Genomic DNA, 20681 nt, shown 5'->3' on the forward strand with positions numbered 1-20681 from the left:
CCACCCCCCGCCCCTGCTCCCGCCCCCGCCCCTGCTGTCCCGACGACGCCGCCACGTCCTCCTCCTGCGACGACACCCGTGACAACTCTTCGTCCTGTGGGTCGCGTGAAGAAGATAGCCCGCTGTCTTCCAGCTGCACTCTCAGCTGCGATGTATCATCCTCTTCCCCCCCTTCTCCCTCTTCATCACTTTCACTTTCTTCCCCTGCCTCTTCCTCCTCATCGTCTTCGCTTTCTTCCCCAGACTCTTCCTCCTCTTCCTCCTCCGACTCCCCTTGCGGCACTGTGTTCATGTACTGCGTAATAAATACTTCAGCTGACGCTCGCCATCCACCTCCCGGACACTCACATTCTCAAGCACCTCCTGGTCCCGCTCTTTAAACCCACTCGCAGACACAACCACATCAAGCCGAAAGTCCTCCCCCTCCTCCGTCTTCTCCGCGTCCCGCAAGCTAGAAAACCGCGGGTACATCCGGCTTTCGTACCGGAACCGCTTCCGGAAATACTTGCGTATGCACTCCACATCCCGGTTGAAATACCTGCCGCATGCACGAGTTTCCATACATAAACACACGACGACCCGCGAAACCACTCACGACTCGGCATTCAGGTGCGACGTACTGACCATCTGCGGAAAATCAATCACCACCGGGTCCCCCGTGTCTCTCCGTATCAATATGTTGAACTCGTTAAAGTCCCCGTGGATCAGCCCCGCCCGCGCAAACCGCACGATGAGATCCATCAGCTCCGAGTACAGCTTTCCGGGCGACGGCAGCGACGACACCTGGCGCCTGCGGGACAACACCATCAGTCCGCGCGTGAGCCAGCCCTGCAGTACTCACAGAGGGTACGCGTCGATAAATTCCATCAGGATGCAGTGCCGTACGTGGTCAATCGGCGTTGGCACAGGGAACCCGTGCTCGTGCAGGACCTGCGCACGATGAGCGGCGAGGACGTACGACTACATGAGAGCGTGCTCACTTTCATGAACGCCCACTCCTTTTCCGCAGCGAGGCGCGACATGTACATCCACGACGCAGACTTGCGCTTCCCCATATAGTCTCGTTTCTCTTTGATCGCGCGAAACGAGATGCGGCCCAGCCTGCACAGCCGAGGCATACATATCAGAGTGAGCCAGTAATGATTAAAATCCAGCGCCTACCGATGCAGCTTCAGTACCATCTCCCGCCCCTCCGCGTCCGCGACAATATAAATGTCTAGCACGCCTCGTCGGCCAGAGCCCCGCGAGCAGACACCGCGATCGTGCACTCACCCGACTCTTTCCCGACGCCGATCTGGTTCCCGACCGAGAACATCGACTCGCGCTTCGACAGCGCGCGCATCGCGAGGTAGTCGTATCCGCCGTACGTCAGCCTGTACCCGTCGTCTTTCACGGCATTCACATTCCGCACAATAATAGATAGGGAGGGAGGAGGGGGACGTACATCGGGCGTTCTGCACGCGCGCGACGAGGTTGCGCTTCGCGAGCGCGCCAAGGCATTTGTTCACGCCGCCGTTGCGCAGCCCCGAGATCTGCACGACGAGCACGGTCGGGACCACCTCGTGGTTCTTCGAGCCCATTTCGACCTGTGTGTGTCCAGAGCGCGTCAGTCGGGGTGACCGTCGGCGGGAGAGGGGCGCACGGCTGTGAGCACGCGGAACTCGTCCGAGGTGAGGTACCGCAGGTCGGTGGCGTCGAGCTTCATGGTGCGTGGTCAGTGCGATGGGATGATAGATTCCAGCCGAGTTGTTCAGGCGGAGAGTCCACTCTCCTCGATGCGGGAGATCGCAAGGGTGATCGGGCAAAAAAAGCTGCGGCCGTCAATGAGGCGCGGCGCACGTGACCTGAGCGTCCGCGTTATTGCCGCGGCGGTGCGTCGAACTCGACGCTCGAAAGTCTCTCCGTTTGAACGGCACACGCATGGCGAACAGGTCGAAAATCATCCGCGCTGCAAACGAGGCATGTGTCTGCCCGCGACATCCCTCCCGCCCCGTGGCCGCTCGCTGATGCGCTCTTGCCTGCGACAGTAGGCATCGTCCGCCACCCTCTCCGAATCGCTGCCAGCCCCCGACCCAAGCTCCAGGTGCGCCTCGCCTCGGTACACTTGACAGCTACACGATGACGACGTGCGACCCAGCGCCCACTTTGCCATCTGCACGTTCGCAGACATCTCTGCGGCAGACCGCGCCGCGATCTGGGCTCTGATGTGCGAGAACATGCGCGACATGTACGTCCCCGACCCTCTGTCCCGCGTTCGTCCGCCCGCCCGCCACCGCGCGCTGACCTTTTCTGGCGCCCCGCAGATACGTGCACTCGTCGTTCGGCTGGGACCCGCCATCCAAGGAGGCAGAGCTGTTCCACCCGCTCTCGCGCTTCGTCCTCGTGCGCTCGCTCGGCGGCGACCGCGAGGGTGCGCCCGCAGCGCTTCTCGCGTTCGTGCACTTTCGCTTCGAGCGCGAGGAGGGGCAGAACGTCGTGTACTGGTGCGTCGCCCGACGCGCGTTGCTCCGGGACGTGCCTGACCGCGTGCGGCCGCGCAGCTACGAGATCCAGGTGCGGACGGACGCCCGCCGCGCGGGAGTTGGGAAGAGGCTGATGGCGGTCCTGGAGCGGGTGGGCCGGCGGTGGCGCATGCAGAAGATCATGCTCACCGTGTTCAAAGGTCGGTGGTGCTCCTCTGGCCGGGCGGACCACCTTTTCTGACGCGCGCCGTCTAGTGAACTCGAGCGCACGGGGATTTTACGCTGCTCTGGGGTGAGTCTCGCGCGACGAAAGATCCCGCGGAACAATTCGCCTGCTGACGCACCGTCTCCACATGACAGTTTCGAGGTGGACGAGACGTCTCCGGAGTATGTGGATTCCGGCGAGGAGGAGGACGGAGAAGATGAGGATAGTGCAGAAAACTACGACTACGAGATTCTGTCTAAACCTATTCAATAAACCTGATTTTTTGCTCGGAGAAACGTTGTTCATGGGCAGAGCCGCCGTTGAGGTCGGGAGCACGTAACCCTAGAGTAGGTGTCGCGCCTAGCCACGGGCGCCTCGCGTACACCCGCTCTTGCATTGCAGTCACCACCAACATGCCGCCGACATCGCTCTTGCGGACGCTACGGCTCAGCCCACAGCTCACCCGACCAGCTGTCCCCGCATTCCGGCGGTACGCCTCGCACGGGCACGGACCGCGCTACAACGAGCCCTCTGGCTTGGTCTTTGGCGAGAAGGTGCGGGGCTGCTAATTCTGCGTCTCTGCAGGGTGCCTGCTCTGTTCTCGCGGGCGGATGCTAACGAGTGGGTTTCGCCAACCAGCCGCCACCGCCGGGACAGAAGCGCAAGAGGGAGGATTGGGAGATCATGTGGTATGTCGGGATGTACGGCTCGATGGCGCTGGCAGCGGTGCTGCTGTACTACAAGCCCGACAACAGGTGAGCAGCGCTCCCCGCTTCCGGTGCTGCGCTCATGCGACCCGCCTATCAGCATGCAGACGTGGGCATACAACGAGGCAAAGGCGCGGATGGAGGCGCGGGGCGAGAAGACGAGTTACCCGTGATATATCGGCTCGTATACGCACTCTGTGCCATCTGCATCGTGGTGTTCGTGCATTTAGAGACGAAACTCGGTTTTTCGGTCTATTAGAGAAGCAAAACGGACGCAAAACATGTGTAGTGTGTGTGTGCTACCTCACTCATCTCCGGAGAGCCCATTACTCCGCCCTCGATTATGCACCGTAAAGGCCACACCTTAAGTAACGTAAACCCCTGCGAGCGACCACGTCGTGCAGCCCTCACGAGTCGCAGTGGGCCTTGTACGCGTCTTCCGTCAGCAGTTTCTCGATCTGCGGAAGGTGTGAGTAGCCTGCGGGGGCGCCAGGCGGGCTCGGAGCGTACCTCGGCCGCATCGTTGACCTTGATTTTGCACAACCAACCTGAAGACAGCGCGTGAGTGAGCGTCGGGGCGCCGGGGCCAGCTGCAACGCACCCTGGTCCTCTGGAGACTTGTTGAGCAGACCGGGCTGGTCGGCCAGCCCGCTGTTGACCTCGGCGACTGTGCCAGAAATGGGCGCGTACTGTCAAAACGTCGGCAGGCGGCCTGGATGAGTGCACGACCGCGCCAGACCACGCGGATACTCAACAATATCAGAGGCAGCCTTGACGCTCTCCACGGCCCCAATCTGGTCTGAGCACCGGTCTCAGCTCCCTGCCAGAGCCCGCGAAAAAAAAAACCCCGCAGCGCTCACCTCCCTGCGCGACCGTGCTGCCCTCCACGGGCAGCTCAACGAACACGACGTCTCCCAGGCTCGACTGGGCATAGTTCGTGATGTACACCGTCCCCGTCATGGTGCTGTCGTCGAACACGACGGCCTCGTGGTCCTCCGTATACCTCTTCGCTGCAGCAGACGTCTCTTACCCAGCCCGTGCGTCAAAGAAGGAGGTTTCTACTCACTGACGAGCGTGCGCATGAACGGGGTGCGGAACGCGCCCGCCGCTGGTCTGCGGGCGGTGCGCACCGCAGCGGCAGACGAGCTCGAGCGAGAGGCCAGGCGGATTGCGGAGAACATGGTAGCTGGAGGTTGGAGCCAACCCGGACGATCGAGAAACGCGCACAAGTCGTGTCCCGAAAACCCTGCACGCTCTGGCCCCTGGGGACTTGCTGTGAGACGCGACCCCGACGGCTGTCCGCTCACGGTGCACCCAATTCCATAAATTCGTACGTATTTTTCGGCCATGCGCTCTAGCACCGACAGTATACGCAATAATTCGGAAGCGTCAGTGAATCCATTACGTTCAGTCAAGGCAAGTGTGCTAAGCGATGCGATATATGGTACGGTACGGCAAGTCGACAGGCGTGTTAGCCCGCTCTCTACTTTTGGAGTTGAGTGGGGATCGTGCATAGACACCGATGTGGCACTAATATGAGATATATACTCCTCCAACTATGCATATGTGAGAATCTTAGTAATGATACCCGTGCCAACTACACAAAAGATGAAGTCAGCCTGCGTGAATCGACATAACGAAGAAACAAACCTGTCTTGCCTCCCTCGCGGAGAGTGAAGCTGTGTAGCTCATAAGTACACTGCAGACGCCTATCAGAACACTACATGCTTACCGAGTACCAATCTCCGCCGCCACGTCGTGCATCAGGTCACAGATCATCTCGACGTTGTCACCGGGCATGACCTAATGTATAGCTAGTCAAAATCCAATCACTTCAGCATGGCGCCGAGATCGCTAACCATCTTCTCAGCAGCATCCGATGTTCCTTCTGGCCAGTGAAGGCCACAGGTCACATCTGCCGTACGCAAGAAGAGCTGGGGCCGATAGTTGTCCATGAAAGGGGTGTAGCGACCACCTTGGAGAGAAATAGGGTATTGAGTATAGAAGCATACTGTCAGATAACTACAATACCTTCGTCCTTGGTCAAGACCTATACGAACAAACAGTGTGAAAGGCGATGGGTGCACATATCAAAAGATCACTCACGTAGATTTGAGCTTGGAATTTCCTGACGGCCTTGATGCTACCAGGAGCAATAATGACCTGTCCACGCCGTATCTGTTCACGCTTGACACCACGGAGCAGGACACCCATGTTGTCACCGGCCTCGCCCTAGAAGACTTTCAATGGCAGCCACATTAAAACATGAAGAATACTAACTCTGTCAAGCTCCTTGTGGAACATCTCTACGAAAGCATCAGAATGGATTGATGAAAAACGCTGAAATGTACACGCACCAATACCGGTCAGAGTGGTCTTGAAGCTATCGCCCAAACCAACCACCTCAACTTCATCACCCTTGTGGCAGACGCCTCGCTCCACCTGCAGTTCATGAGTACCAGACAGAGACATACTAACAGGACAAAACTGACACGGCCAGTAGCGACAGTCCCACGACCCGAGATGGAGAAGACATCTACAGATGACTGAGTTAGACCCGTAACATGCATCAGCAATGTTTAGCTACCTTCTACGGGCAGGAGGAAGGGTTTCTCAAGATCACCTATGGAATAGAGTGAGAGTTGTCCACGAAATCAAATGGTGACAACTTGCGAGGAGGGATCTCGAGCCACTCATCACAGGCACGGACCAGTTCGACAATCTTGTCGGCACCAATATCCGGATTCCGGCCTTCAAGCGCAGCAAGAGCAGAGCCCATGATGATAGGAGTTTCCTCTCCGTCGAAGTTGTATGTTGAAAGCAGGTCTCGCATTTCCATGTCCACAAGCTCCAGCATCTCTTGGTCCTGGATCTGGTCGACCTTGTTGATGAAGACTACCAGCTTCTTGACACCAACTTGGCGGGCAAGGAGCAGATGCTCTCTCGTTTGAGGCATCTGACCATCCGTAGCAGACACAACAATAATGGCGCCGTCCATCTGAGCAGCACCAGTGATCATGTTCTTGATGTCTAACATGGCTTTAGACGCGACTGGAATCCATATAACAAGTGAACGTACAATCAGCATGTCCTGGGCAATCAATGTGTCCGTAGTGTCGTGTTTCACTCTCGTATTCGACGTGCGACGAGTTGATAGTGATACCACGAGCCTTCTCCTCTGGCGCCTTGTCTATGTCGGCGTAATCAGTGAATTTGGCGCCGCCGCGCTCTGCGAGAACCTTGGTGATTGCGGCCGTCAGGGTCGTCTTGCCATGGTCGACATGACCTACGAGAAGGAGTTCGTCAAAAGGAAAGAAAGCTCTCGTGCCAGCATGCACATACCAATGGTGCCAATGTTGAGATGGGGTTTTGCCCGAGAGAACTTCGATCCGGCGGCGTCAGCGTAACCCCTACGGATTACTACACGCGATAGTCAGACCCAATAAGACAAACATGGCACTGAACTGTATCTACCCCAGCTTGCACCATTGGATTTGATGAATGTCGAATGTACGCTTCTGGCGGGGTTCCTGACCACATTCCGCGCACCTGTGTGATATGATTGCGCCGCTAAAAAGGAGGTTGATAAGGTGATTCACACTAGGACATGGAAAGATGAGCAGACCTCGGGAGACGCAGAGACGGCGAGAGATTGTCCTCGATGCTGCCAGCGGCGTCCTGAACATGACGGTAGGCTAGTGAATCTGGCAGTGTGTTGGCAAGCGTGACTGGCTAGAAAATATTCGCGCCGGTGCGCGCTTAGCGGCGATCGAATTGGTGGCAATATTGGGCGCCAAAGCCCATGCAGAGCAACGAGTCTCGACTTAGGCTTGGGAGTGTCTGCTGCTTGCAATGGCGACATCAGACAGGCAGGAGCTCGTGCGGAGTGCGGTCGATTTTCTCTCTGATCCCAAGGTGTGTGCTGACCCCACTTGCCATGCTTAGGGCCTGACACCGATTTAGACACAAGCATCACCCCTCGCGCAGCGGGTTCAATTTCTCGAGGCCAAAGGACTGAACAACAATGAGATCGACGAAGCCATGAGACAGGCCGCATTGAATCAAAGCCCATATTCTCTGCGAACTTATCCACAGTCTTATTCTACCGCCTCTTACCCACCAGTTTATGGACCATCACCATACGCCGCACAACCTCCGCCTCAAGCCTGGGATTGGCGAGACTACTTTGTGAGCGATTCCTTTACTCGCAAAGAACTGTCTCGTAAATAAGGTGAGCCTCTCAGATTACTGCCATTGTTTCAGGCACTGTAGTCTACGGGGCTGTCTCTTTGTTCAAGGTACGTGTTCAATCCCATCTCCGTAGTCGGCGGAGCTTTATCGTACCGCCCCAGAAATATGTATCTCCACATCTTCAACCCCCTTCAGAAACAGCATACGAAGCTGATCGAGACGCGCTTACCGCTCAATTTGATGCGGCGGAAGCATTGCTCCGAGAAATTCAGGCCGAATCATCCGCCATGCGAATGACAGTTGAGCAACAGAATGACAAGGTAGAGAAAGTCACCCAGGACGTGGAAGAAGTCGTGAAAGAAATGAGAGAAAGCGATGCGAAGAGCAAGGATGAAATGCGCGAAATAAGAGAAGAGGTTAACAACATTCGCGAGATGCTGCCTAAGGTATATACACCATTTGCTATTTGGATATGAAACTCAATTGTCCATTGCAGATGCTGGATAAGAACAAAGAAAGTCAATTACAGACATTTGCTGAGCTGCAACAAGAGTTGAAATCGCTTAAGGCGCTACTTCTCAGTCGTGGGCCAAGTACGCCTAGTGGCTTCTCAACCCCAATCATTCCCAGCAAGCCATCGATTCCCTCATGGCAGCTTGTCAGTGCTCCTCAGGTCCCCAATCTGATGAGTAACTCCGCACCAGCATTAGAGCCGCTGGGCCCGCCTCTTTCGCTACCGAATGGCAAAGGAAAGGAAGTTGAAAATTTGACCGACAACCTCCAGACTGGTGCTCCTAATGCATAACCCACCTGACACTCACCTACCACTCTTTTCGAACACTGTACGTTATTAACTAGGATGTCTGTTCATATAATGGCAGAAAATTGACACTTGGCATGTGGTCAAGGAACTGTCTGCTGACTGCTCGTTTTTGGATAGAGTGCCACCCGCAATCCCAAAACTCATTCCATCGCACGTTGTTGCGCAGAATAAGCTTGTTTGTATCGTGTCATGAAACTCGTGTCAACAACAGACAGTCTTAGGTGATATACATGAATGTAAGGTGATACATATGAATTAGACTATCCCCACAGAGTCCTTTTATGACGAGATACCTGCATCGCGACGAGATCCTTGCCTGGAATTAAATGACATGCCACTGGGGGGTCTAGAGGTCATTGGGCTCTGATATCCCTGGGCGCCGGTCTCAACATGCAGCCCACCAAACTGGCTCTCTGTGCGGCCATTTCTGAACACTCGACCTGCAATAGCGACGAGTTAATGAACATAAATTGCAGCGATCTAAAACTGTACAACATACTTGCAAATGGACGAGCCCTGCCTCTTGCACTTCGTGTCGTAGTCTGTCCGGGTGATGGCCCTGAAACTGAGGACTGTTGTGCGTTGTAGGACCGTAGTTCGAACAGGAGGTCGCCTCGAGCGTTGAATACAGGATTCGCAAGACAATACGCATGTAATCCCGGATAACAAGATTGCCACATGCCCTCGAATTGCTTGAAGTCTTGCAAAACATCTTTGAAGTCGATCATGGTCGGCAATAAGTTTTGGATGCTTAGGGCGCCATCGAGATCATTGTACATCATCGCTGCCAGATCTCCGCTGTATGCAGGCTTCGTGAATATAGGAGAAGTTGAGCCGGTGACCGTTGCCTTGATCCCGCCTGGTTCAGTATGCAGCACTAGGGAAGCACTCCACTTCGCTGATGACTTCGCACTACCAGGAATATCGGTAAGAGAATTGTATGCGTCCAACCAAAAACTCAACTTACCTTCCTGTGCGAGTATCGGTCCCATACGTGACATGAAGTGTGACTTCTCCTCCCACCGTAATTGTCATGGTGCCACTTCTGATTGCGGCAGGAAGTTCTACATAATTACGGGTAATACCTATCGCGCAAAAACAGTCAGTAATCCATATCCGAAATCATCGAATGAACTTACAAGATACCGAATATTCTCCCTGAACAACGCCGCTTCCTTTGTGTTCATAGGTGTACGACACTTGATGTTCCCATTTATATCTATAGGAGACGTCCACGTCCAGCCTCTCCGGGGTCCAGGGACATCTCTGACCAGTCCTTTGAGGGTCGTGAGCCCAGGTCGTAAATGTAGGCTTCCATACGCCTTTGTCGTCGATATGGGTCATGACAGGCACGATTGTCGTTACAGCGTTAATTTGAGCCAGAAGCACAAGCAAACCTTTGTCAAGCAGAATCTCACGAGACAAAGCGAGTGTGCTTGAGGAAACACCTTCGCTAACGCGGACCACCCAATTCGCCGAGAACTGGAGATGCGTTGAGGGCATGGGCCGGAATCCTGTCATACCCAGTATCAGGATGACCGGTTCCATGATACTTGACATGGCCTGTAGACAATTCTGGCGAGTTACAGTTACGTCCGAATAAATCTGGAATTCGGCTTGGGTCAAAGCATACGTCGGAGGCAAGGTCCCGTGATTCCAGATTGGAATGGTATGGAGGATGCTGAATCCCCATTGATGCAATGCGGGAAGGTAGGAGCGGCGCACGAGGGACAATACGGCACGCAAGCTTTCGATGGAGCGCCGAGTTGGGGCTCGGAGCAGATCGTCGAGGCGCGAATATTCGTGTAAAAATTCAGCATCTGAATGAGGAAACGTAAGTCGGAGATAATATAATTTATGTGCGTCTGACTGACTCATGAAGTCCAGGAAGATATGGTTGAGGGTGCAGTCCTGCTGATCACCATATTGTTTGAAGACCGCGGAGTCTGTCTTGAACGATGAAGACGAGTCCTTGCTATACATTTCAGCGAATGTTGCAATCTTGATGTTGACCTCGAAGGCGAGCTGCCAATTCTCGAACTCATGCCGGTCGCTTGCGAAGGTCGCAGGCTACAATCAGCCCAAAGAATATTATTTGATACAAGCTGAATAACTTACTCGGCTGCAGAAGGTTGGTCACCCGTGGGCTCCAATTTCAAAGCTTCCAAGTTGATCCAAATGATCGCCCGACGGTTGCTCAAGATGCGCACAGTCCACGGCTTGAAAGTAGCGGAAAATGGTCCGGAGGACCAGGCATACAGCATGCCCCCCTTCTTGGACGTTTTCGCAACATGCCAGAGACTCCTGAAGTAAGAATTGATGGAGGACTGTGAGACGGCAGTGACTTGATCGAAACCGTGCATTTCAGTCCTCGTGATCATCGACTTCCAAGATATGAACCTGTTGCTGGAGGGACCAGTTGTCGACTGCTCCAGCTCCCAGGATGAGAAGTCTTCTTCGTTCACACTGTCGCCGTTCAGTATGTGGTAGACAGTCGTCGTCGACCAACGGGAGTCGTAAATCACGAGTCGACCCATGGTCTGCATGACGGAGATGTACTCGTCCAAGAAGGCCTCCAGAAGGCTATCGGTATACGATACGGCAATATCGTCACCTTCATCCACGGCGAGCAAGGAGAGCTCTTCATACACTCGAATCTCTAATAAAATAATTAGTGGCTGCTCGACAAGCTAACAATACAACGTACTCTCGGTGTCGATCTTGCAAAATATAGCCCCATCGACCTCATCGATGCGAATAATCTCGGTCATAAGAGCGATTTTCCACCCAGCGAATTTGTGCGAATGTTTACTAGTAACATAGCGTGAGAATGGACAAGCATACTTGGTAGGTCACATACCGATCGACCGCGGCCTGAATATCGTTATAGAATAAAACCTCTTCTAATGTGAATATTATCGTGGCTTCCTGTGCGCAAACCGCAGTAAGGGTTGGTGCTCCGAGCTTCGCGTGAAAATGAACGTCGGAGCCCATGTGCTGATAATTGTTGAATGTACTCCGGTATTCCGCAAGAGATATTTCTCTCCAATCGTGTATTTCATCCACGACATCGACAGTTTGCATCGCCGCCTTCAGCCAATTGGAAGACAACTGGGTATTGACCAGATCGACCGAAATTCCTTGGATTTCGTCAAGGTCGGGGAAGGCATTTCCCATTGAGGAATAGTCAATGAGTAACCGCGAGCGACCATCCTCATCAAATTCAGGTAAAGAGAAGAGGACATGATGTCCAGCACTATGCAGAAAGACGAGATATTTACGGAGATAAAATTCGAGAGCGGCTTCATTGATGTTACTGTCCTTGGACGAGGGAATGAATTTGGCCTCTAGAATCAGATCAGTAAACATTGGCTTTACGGCAACTTGGACGGCGACAACTCACTCGGCAGATCTAAGACGAGGAGTCGTATTACACTTTTCCCAATCCCGATCTTCGAATCATTCCCAGTGATGGGTCGAACATCGAATGCTACACGAAAACTAATCTCCACGTCGTTGAGCGCCTTCGTGCGGTCACTGTATTTAGTTAGTCGCAAATCATACAAACCGATGGCAGAACAGTAGTAAACACACCGATCAGGATAGAACGGACCAGGTGCTTTGGCAAAGTCGAGGTAGTAGTGGCCTTCTTTGATTGTGAGGTACAAAATGGCATCGTGATTACAGATAAATTCAAGCCTAGGTGTGTCAAAAGAAGCATGAAACATTGACGTTTGTCCTCCAGAGCCTTGCCGAACAGAAAGACTGCCAAATACAAAATCTGCGAAAGCATGCCCATAGCCTTCATAGCAAATAATCGTCAGTCAGAAGTTGTGACAGAACGATATAAGCTGAAATAAAACGCACGATAACGGTCTTCAGACCTATATGCATTCTCATGCTGGTCGAAACACTCGACAGCGTTGATGTGATGCGCATTTAGCTGCGCATTTATATACGTTACAGATTGAGAAGCGCAATTTTCGCCGTAGCACATAATGCCGTGGCCTTTGGTTGTAGAAGGCGAAAGCGAAGGGGAAGGAAGAGGCTGAGTGTAGACGTTATTATGTAGCGGCCTTTATAGCAAGCAAGGTAGGCGCCGAGGACAATATGCAGGTAAGGCCGAGCATTTTGGGAATCCAAAAATTTTCGACGCCAGAGAAAAGGTCAACGAGGATGTGGCTTGATGCAACATGTCATCAAGAGTTATCAAAACGCACGGCATACACATGTATGAGCTTCCATCCAAAGTCACATAATTGGTGGAAGCCATCAATGTGAGGATGTCGAAGCTTCACTTCCTGAATGCTTATCCAGTCAGATTACAAGATTCCATGTATACACTGTGTCTTTAATCCCATATCCGTTCTGGTAGCTCACCGTGCTGCAATCCGGAAGGTACTGACCATTTCTTCGATCATGTACAGACGACAGCTCAGATTTGTCAGAGTTCGCGCGGAATGTCCGTGGAATACAAGGGGGTGCGCGATTCTTAGAGTAGTAGCTGTGTACGACCTCGCAAGACTGAACGCGGCCAACAAGACCGTCAGGTTCTCCAAGGAGAGACAGTTGGCTCACGATAACATGCTATCGTTGCCGCAGAGATCGAAGTCGCCTAATTTCGGGTCGGAATCAATTCCGTCGACTTGGCATGACCCAGTAGAACCGACGGCTGTGATCGATGGCACAAGTGAATTGGGATCCACACCTAGGCTGCGTGGTGGCTCAAAACCTGCAGCATAAACGTCCACTGCGTATGGTAGGACATCACCACGAAGCCTGTCAAAGATATCCTTCCATTCAGATGGAGACGAACTACTGGAGTACCGCAGCGCATCATGTGGCATGCGGATAATTGTCATTTGGCCATGCGGTGTCGCTTTACATCGTAAGACGGTCGAAATGCGTCAAGAGATAGGAGCAAATAAATGAATTCGAGTCCAGCCAGGGTTGAACGTTGAATCAGAAGATTCCGAATCCCCGAGGTTAGTAGAGAATTAACTGGTCACATGCCGTGCTTCAGCTTCAGCCGATCGTGGTGGCGGCCCGCGGGCGTATGTGCAGTGGCACGGCAACCGTGGCGGACCCCAGCTTGCCAAGTCTGCAGCCTGAGAGCGAGCGCGGACACACCGCGCCGCCAGCTCTTTATACACTCGCCGCCAAACCCTGATGTTCTCCCAATGGCGCCAGGCCGTGGAGAACTTGGCTCAGCATCCTCCTAGACAAGATTCGGCGGATGAACGCCAATCCAGGTCGTCTCTCGACACTGGCCTACGCGCATCCCTCTCGTCCGCCCAGCTTGCTGAGTCTGCCCTTAGCAACATCAAGAAAACACTAGCAGCCCAACGCTCAGGGAGTCCTAGTCCCAGTCTCAGCCACGCATCCCATTCACCGGGTGCGGACATCGGCCCCAAGCGGCCTGCATCCCAGTCTACGACGCGGACGACCCTAGAGGACCGGCTTCGCGCAAAGTTTGCTATTAGCGACAACTCAAGCTCCCCAACTCCTGTCAGCTCTTCTGGATCGTCCCCAAGTCTGCGTGTTGTCATAGACCATCCACTCTCTCCGACCTCTGCACCACTACCCGAGTCGCCTGCACCTCAGCGGGTTGGTAGCGCAGACCCATTCGATGCGCTCTCGAAAGTCCGCCATTTCTCGCCTACTGCTTCGGTTGATGATACGACTTCAAACGTTTCCGCTTCACTGCCCGCGGCTCGGGGCCCTACTTTCCAGACCCCGCCGTCTCCTGCGTTAATACCATTGCCTGACTCTCCTGCACTGGCACCCACGGCTGAGTCCCCTGTTCCTCTAGATTCGCTTGAGTCGCAGTGCAACAGTGGGGGCGATTCTGCTATCTCTGTGGACCAAGGTGGGACGGACGTAGTAGTTCTTGACGAAATAACTGGTGATGCAACCAAATCTGTAATCAATTACGCCTCGTTGCAGGATCATGTTGTCGGAGTTGTAGATGACACGCATGGCGCTACAGTCTTCCAGCAAGATCAGCATGTCAAAGATTCCGGGTATGCTCCTACTACGATTGCCCTGCCCAGCTCAGTGGAAGAGCACGACGGCCCAGGTGATCTTTCGCCAGGCCGGTCCACTATCGAGGCAGATGCCAAGGAATACGTTCCGGATGCACCACTGGACACTATAACTACAGCGCAGGGGGCCAAACATATTCGTGACGCTCAACCGATACCAAGTAACCAGACGTCGCCGCATGACTGGACGGGGAGGACAATCCCTGAGGATGTAGCCTCCAAAAGCAGCGAGCCAAATGTCGAAGAGCTGCAGCGGCGGCTCAAGCTAGTAGAGCAACGATTCGCAGGTGTGTTTATTTCCCTTGACTTCGTCGTTTATTAGTACCAAGCGGTGATGATACAGACGTGTCGACATCTTTCAAGAGACTCCAGGCGGAGAAGATTGCTGCTGACAAAGTTGTGAAGGAGCTGACGCCGCTAGAAACGTTGAAGGATGTGGACGCCCTACGTGACTATTTACAGAACGTCAATATCAAGACAGAGGTGTGTGGGTTATTCGCTGAATCAAGTTTATGACACTAAGTCCTCTCAGATGGCACAGGACGAGATAAGACGTTTGTCCGGCAAACTCACTCGTGCGTACAAGGGGTTTAATCTTCTGAGCCCTCAAACTGACCTCGTCGGTAGGGCAAGAAGAACGCATCGACGAATTACGAGAGATTCACAGACTAGAATCTAAATCGCAATCCGATCAGATTGAGAAGCTCAAGGGCCAGGTCTCGGAGTCGGAAGCGCTTCTTAAGGCTTCACAGAGCTCAAATGTCCAAGTCGAAGAAGAGGTACTGAAGTGGAAAGCCGAAACCGAACGTTTGCAGTCTGAGATGGAGCGTCTCAAGGGTCTGTCGAAAGAGGAGGAAGAGAAGCGAGTTAAAGCTGTTGCACTCCTCAAAACTGTGCGACAGAAGCTAGTCAAAGCTGAGAAAGAGAGGGATGACGCGATTAAAGACACCCAGCAGATAAAAGAGAAGGACAAAGAGGAGCTGGAGAAAGATAAGGCGGAGAAGCTGGAACTCCGGCAGGAGATAGAGAGAGCGAACACAGAGCACGAGACGGCTCTGGTCGGACTCAAGCTACACTTCGAGAAGGAGTCTGTAATGCTGAAAGATCGGCAGGAGAAGGAGCTCTTGGCGGTGAGGGGGCAGTATGAACTGGAGGCGCTCGCAGTCAAGGTACAGGTTCGACTGGAATGACAATGGCAACTCCCGCTCATGGCTGTTTACAGAGTTCTTACACTCGAGAGCTGGAAGTCAAAGACTCTCGCATCAGGGAACTGCAGAATTCGGTCCGCGTCCTTAACGAGGAAAAAGACGAGTTCTTTGACCAATTGCAGCTACGACAGGCGGAACTCGAATCTTCAAGGTCTCGTTTAGAAGTTCTGGAAGGCCAGACGACAGAATTTCAGTATCAACTCCGGGAAGCTAATGATCGTATAGCCCTATTATCTGAAGAGCTTGCGGATGCCCGTCGCGAACAAGACATTAGGCCTCAGAATGCCGGCCCTTCGGCGGAAGAGGTGACTCGTCTACTCTCAGCTGCTGAGGCCAAATACGAGACTCGCATGGCTGACATGCGCCGGCGCCTGAGCGCTGTGGAGAAAGAGCGGGACGAGGGTGAAGCTCAGTGGAGTCGTAAGCTATCCGAGAAGGTGAAGGAACTAGAATCGCTGAGAGGAAGTCTGCATTCGTCAACAAGAAGTCGCGAGGAAGAGTCGGAGAGTGCAAACGCGCTCAGGAAGGAAATCCAGGGGCTGAAAGGAGAGATTCTAGCGTATCAACAGCGAGTCTCTGATCTACAAGTACAAGCTGACACAGTAGCGGAAGCGGAGGTGCGTAACAGTCGCCTACGTTTTAAAATTATGTCCTAATCATCCAATCGTAGAATGCGACTAAATCAGAGATAGCTGAGAACAACGCGCGAATGCTGGCCTTGCAGCAGACCATTGAAGAGAGCAAAAACAGAGAGGCTCAAGTTCGCGCGCATAACAAGGTGCGCAAGTGCTTGGTCGTATCTTCCTTTCTAACAACTCGAGTTAGACGCTGCGGGAAGAGCTCCGAAAGGTGCAGTCATCCGCTGCATTACTTGAACGGCAGCGAAACCCAGGCGTCGGTTATTGGGCCTCCCGTCAAGAGAACACCGCAGATGCTCGCTCACCGAGATCATCCATTTCTGAATCGTCACCACAAGACCATCCTTCTAGACCCGGCTCTCCGGCTACGCCAAAGTCGGATGAAGATCTCAATGTTGAATACTTGAGGAATGTCATCTTACAGTTCTTAGAGCACAAGGAGATGCGGGTGAGTTCCATTCCTGCGATTACGACAAGAAGCTCTCAAAGCCAATATTTTATAGCCTCATTTGATACGGATTTTGTCCACGATTCTACGATTTACACCACAAGAGACGAGAAGACTGATATCCAAAGTATGACCACCTATCAACGTACTTTGTCTAATACCCGCTCCATAAATTATTCTCCCTCTCAATTCTGCACCATCATACGTACTTACAATGCTGTCACATCAAAGTGTGGTTTTGTTTATCCTACAAAATGAACAGTTCTCCGTTCATGAATTGAACTGCCCGATTGTGCGTTTTTGCAGGTGGCGTGACTTGAGCTTGAGATCTTGAGACCTTGAGACCTTGGATTGAGATTGTAGATTTAGCGCGAATCTGTTAACTTTATAGTTGGCGCTCAGCTCGGAGAACAGCCGACCACTTGGCACTTCATGACCATACAATGTCTTTGAGTGAACTGACTCGTAATTCTTTCCAAAGTGGCGTCTCAGCGAGGAAGGCAAGTGCATACATAGTCTGATTTGTGAGCTGAACTTAGTTATACTGGTAGTGGGTGAACTTATGCAAGCTGTTTCTATCAAACGATCGCACTCAATATCCCACCGAAGATGTCCAAGCCGAATTAATCAGTTGAGTACGCCCATTCATTCAGTACGAGATTTCCAACTGGAATATCTTAGATTCCGTCCTTGTCCTGTTTCGTAACTACCCTGGCGATCCGGGATTGCAAGGTTATCTGAAGCGCGCCGTTGAAGACCAGCTATTGACTCTGTCGCGACTGGTATCCACATTCTTGTCCGCAGCTCGATCGCCAGAATTGCATAACCCTGCAACGCTTGACATGCTCTGCAGAATCGCTCTTGACTCGTATTATGCATCTGGGTTGCCAGCCATGGGTTCCATCGTGCCGTACACCCAGTCAAACATGGAACTCTTAGGGACCGTCCAGGACTCCATGGCTTTGCTTAGGACAGCACACACACTTCCACTGTCACAATTCAATCAACTATTTGCCTCGGCCTCAGAATTGCTTTCTTTGCTCTTGTCCTGCGTCGCTGATATTTCTCAAATTTCAACGACACAGGCAATGATGTATTTTGCAGAGGCTAGTGACGTACTTCAGGTGTTGCGATTGCCACTAGGCGTAAGGCAGCAGCTCGAAAATTTCGCGCTCTCCTTGAGCCTTCTGTTGGGAGACGACGCGAAGGCCATGCGCGAAGCGCAAATGATGCACACGCTTCAGTTGGGTATAGAAAAGAGTGATTTACTAGGGTCGACATCAGAGACAGATATAATATCGTGCAGCCTGGTTTTGCACAGCTTCGTAAGTAATTCTTGATTGTCAATAGCAGAAATACTGATTTTGCTAGATCTTCGGTAGGGCTGGTGAATTTGGCGCGGGGGCGAGCGATCATGCAGTTGCAGTGCTTGTGGGATTATTTCGCTGGACTTCCTGGACTCCCGTTGTGTTTTACACGCAGCTACTCCACTCTGCACTCACCTGCATCGCTCAAACCTTAGCTAGCCTGGCGTCATCCAGAACTTCGTTGATATGGAGGGCTCTCATTGTCGGTCGGGTAGGATAGAATTCAGTGCCTGAAGTTACGAACGTGATGCTAATTGTTAAACTCCAGCTTCCTCATCTCTTTAGCAGATTTCAGAAGGAAGCAGAGACGGAGAGCGGTACAGATGCAGACTGGGTAAGTGTTCACTTTGTGTAGATGTTATTTTGTGGCCAACAATATCCAGCGTACAGCATTGCAGGCAGCCCTGTCTTCCGTGCTACGCCGATCAGACATCCTGAGCAAGTACGAGACTAGCTCCAATAGCCATGAAACTGATCTCGGTAAACCGAGAACGTAAATTTTGTATGAAACATCATCCCAATGAGACTAACAAACATTGTATAGGTCTTCCAATCTTGCCATAGAGCTTCTTCACGAATTTGTCACGGTTGGATTGGTCGATGCTTCATTTGCAACGACACTTTGTCCTACCTTACAAAATGACTTCCACTCTCCTCTTACAGTCGAGGCGCAAGATGCCGGTTCGGATGTAAGAGTGCGCAAAAATTTCTCGTCTATGGTCACTTTTTTTTTTCTTCTGACGGAATTTTACAGTCCTATCTGGAATCGAAATTTGCCTTCGATGCCAATTTAGATGATATAGTTAGCGCAGTAGATAGAATTTGCCGAGACCCATGCAGCCATTCTGTGTTCGCTGATATTGTGCTCAAGGTGACTTGTTTGTCTTATTCATTTTAAACAAAGTCCGACCTTTACACAGCGATGCACTCCATCCCCTCGCCCGCTTGAACTTGATTCTCTGAGCCAGATGTCTAGAGTTTTGACTCGGTGTGAACCTGCATTAGACATCATTGCGCTCCATGTCAACATTCCCAATTTGATAACTCATGTCCTAGCCTTTGTTGAAGATTATGATTGTGAGACTGTCGGTACGTGCCCGTTTGATTGTGCTGATCGTGGTTAATAGATGGCTTTCAGGTGATCCCCAGACCGCCGTCAGTCACTTGGGTGATGTTGTCCTTTTTGTCCAGGAAGCTGTCGCTCGTTTTAACGTGAGTAAGTGCTGCTGCTATCATTGAAGGGTGACCACTCAACCGACACAGTTTTCCTATCCGACTGTAACTCTGGGGGATCGGAAATTGGATCTAGCCGTCATTCGCCCCACTGCCGTCGTCTACCCAGTCTCTCAGCTGGGGCACGATTCAAACGTATTTTATTTGTGGTTCAAGGCCCTCTTCGATACAAACAGCGAAGGCATAGAGGATACGATTCTCAGGTAAGATACGTATAGTTTTATAGTGTCTTAATGCAAATCGATAGTGCAGGACCACTCGTCCTCAGGCTCTTCTTCGTATAGCTGCGACTTTATTTTCGCATGCTATCGCCATGACCACTGAACGAAAAATGGACAAGGAAATCTTGCAGAATGGCATCTTGTATTTTCTTGGCCCGCTTCTCAATTGGACCCTCTCTGGGGTAGTAAATTTTCTAATCATGGAAATTCAGCATAGGGGGTTCGTAGTTATGGATTTTGCTTTCGTGTCGCACAAATTGACTTCCTACAGATTCAATGCACCTGTTCACATAGATGTATTGCAGACTCTATTGTCTTCATCATCTTGCCCTCCCACGGTCCTTCGCCTCTCTGCTTCAAAAATCCTCAGGTTGTTCCCTAACTCACCCAAGAATGAATCGGGCCGCATGAACTCCCTGGACTTTACGGCCATACGACATGTTGCCATGAAGGGTTTAGGCGTCCCTGTTGAAGGTGACCCCATGGAATATAATGGAGGCCAAAACATCATCTGATTCAACTACACTCACAGGTAAATCGGACCCTCCACTCTCCCTCCACGCTCAGCCTCCTGGTTGGTCCGATCTGTCGCTACGGTCTGTTAGAGACGCACTTACGGCCGCAAGGAGTGGGAAAGCACCCGCACTCGACATCGATCGTTGTCTGCTGCTCACCCCACCAGCGAAGTTTCTGCACATGCTATGGAAGGAGCTCATGGTGATGGCGTCTCTTGGGGAAATCGATATATCCAGGCGGATCGCTACGTTCGTCTTGACCATGCCTCGCCGCTCTCATTCACCTCCGCTCTTGCCCATATTTCTCCACGTCCTCCTTCCGGGACTCGTTGCCGCAGCTGACAGCTTACCCTCCTCTGACCCGACCGTCACTGTGGAATTGCTCGTGACAGTCGTATCATCTTCTTTAACTGCAGCTCTCCACCTGGAATATGCTTTGCTCAAGACCGACAAAGAACATTCCCCAGTGCTAGGACAAACAACGGCAGCGATGGCACGTCGGTTAGGAAGCGATCTGAGACGTAAGGGACACGGTCGAACAGCTGCATTGATTGTTCAACGACTATGTTCTATATCAACCTTCATGACGAATTTTCCTACATTCATGGCTGATGTCTAA

General features: G+C 52.2%; 6 protein-coding genes across 6 annotated transcripts; 4 read left to right on the forward strand and 2 right to left on the reverse strand.

Moving 5' to 3' along the window:
• Positions 1 to 1920: 1920 nt before the first annotated feature.
• FIBRA_07352 (uncharacterized protein) lies at positions 1921 to 2940 on the forward strand (the record flags this gene model as incomplete). The annotated part of the gene is made up of 7 exons (XM_012329036.1): positions 1921 to 1965; positions 2031 to 2083; positions 2138 to 2227; positions 2304 to 2483; positions 2541 to 2662; positions 2718 to 2754; positions 2823 to 2940. The coding sequence occupies 7 exons, from the start codon at positions 1921 to 1923 to the stop codon at positions 2938 to 2940; spliced, it is 645 nt and encodes a 214-aa protein (XP_012184426.1).
• A 140-nt stretch (positions 2941 to 3080) lies between these two features.
• On the forward strand, positions 3081 to 3547 carry FIBRA_07353 (uncharacterized protein; the record flags this gene model as incomplete). Its single annotated transcript, XM_012329037.1, has 3 exons — positions 3081 to 3221; positions 3307 to 3422; positions 3475 to 3547. 3 exons carry the CDS (start codon positions 3081 to 3083, stop codon positions 3545 to 3547), a joined length of 330 nt encoding a protein of 109 aa, XP_012184427.1.
• Positions 3548 to 3781: 234 nt separating this feature from the next.
• Positions 3782 to 7060, reverse strand: FIBRA_07354 (uncharacterized protein; the record flags this gene model as incomplete). Its single annotated transcript, XM_012329038.1, has 20 exons — positions 3782 to 3832; positions 3885 to 3922; positions 3976 to 4063; positions 4130 to 4173; positions 4235 to 4384; positions 4441 to 4930; positions 4978 to 5053; positions 5107 to 5177; positions 5234 to 5349; positions 5406 to 5424; positions 5481 to 5606; positions 5655 to 5680; positions 5732 to 5816; positions 5867 to 5910; positions 5962 to 5997; positions 6075 to 6404; positions 6454 to 6660; positions 6717 to 6794; positions 6849 to 6944; positions 7000 to 7060. 20 exons carry the CDS (start codon positions 7058 to 7060, stop codon positions 3782 to 3784), a joined length of 2232 nt encoding a protein of 743 aa, XP_012184428.1.
• Positions 7061 to 7226: 166 nt separating this feature from the next.
• FIBRA_07355 (uncharacterized protein) lies at positions 7227 to 8370 on the forward strand (the record flags this gene model as incomplete). Its single annotated transcript, XM_012329039.1, has 5 exons — positions 7227 to 7289; positions 7338 to 7562; positions 7619 to 7672; positions 7727 to 8011; positions 8062 to 8370. 5 exons carry the CDS (start codon positions 7227 to 7229, stop codon positions 8368 to 8370), a joined length of 936 nt encoding a protein of 311 aa, XP_012184429.1.
• A 297-nt stretch (positions 8371 to 8667) lies between these two features.
• On the reverse strand, positions 8668 to 12116 carry FIBRA_07356 (uncharacterized protein; the record flags this gene model as incomplete). The annotated part of the gene is made up of 10 exons (XM_012329040.1): positions 8668 to 8828; positions 8888 to 9300; positions 9356 to 9473; positions 9528 to 10208; positions 10263 to 10441; positions 10507 to 11047; positions 11096 to 11199; positions 11249 to 11735; positions 11792 to 11925; positions 11983 to 12116. The coding sequence occupies 10 exons, from the start codon at positions 12114 to 12116 to the stop codon at positions 8668 to 8670; spliced, it is 2952 nt and encodes a 983-aa protein (XP_012184430.1).
• A 1441-nt stretch (positions 12117 to 13557) lies between these two features.
• FIBRA_07357 (uncharacterized protein) lies at positions 13558 to 20681 on the forward strand (the record flags this gene model as incomplete). Its single annotated transcript, XM_012329041.1, has 20 exons — positions 13558 to 14719; positions 14755 to 14915; positions 14965 to 15007; positions 15060 to 15601; positions 15655 to 16257; positions 16311 to 16418; positions 16466 to 16726; positions 17380 to 17974; positions 18033 to 18051; positions 18109 to 18304; positions 18362 to 18427; positions 18477 to 18586; positions 18638 to 18788; positions 18848 to 18964; positions 19014 to 19182; positions 19232 to 19305; positions 19357 to 19529; positions 19579 to 19767; positions 19819 to 20021; positions 20080 to 20681. 20 exons carry the CDS (start codon positions 13558 to 13560, stop codon positions 20679 to 20681), a joined length of 5544 nt encoding a protein of 1847 aa, XP_012184431.1.

Source organism: Fibroporia radiculosa (genome assembly GCF_000313525.1).
Source record: "Fibroporia radiculosa TFFH 294 genomic supercontigs, scaffold12940, whole genome shotgun sequence".
NCBI lineage: Eukaryota > Fungi > Basidiomycota > Agaricomycetes > Polyporales > Fibroporiaceae > Fibroporia > Fibroporia radiculosa.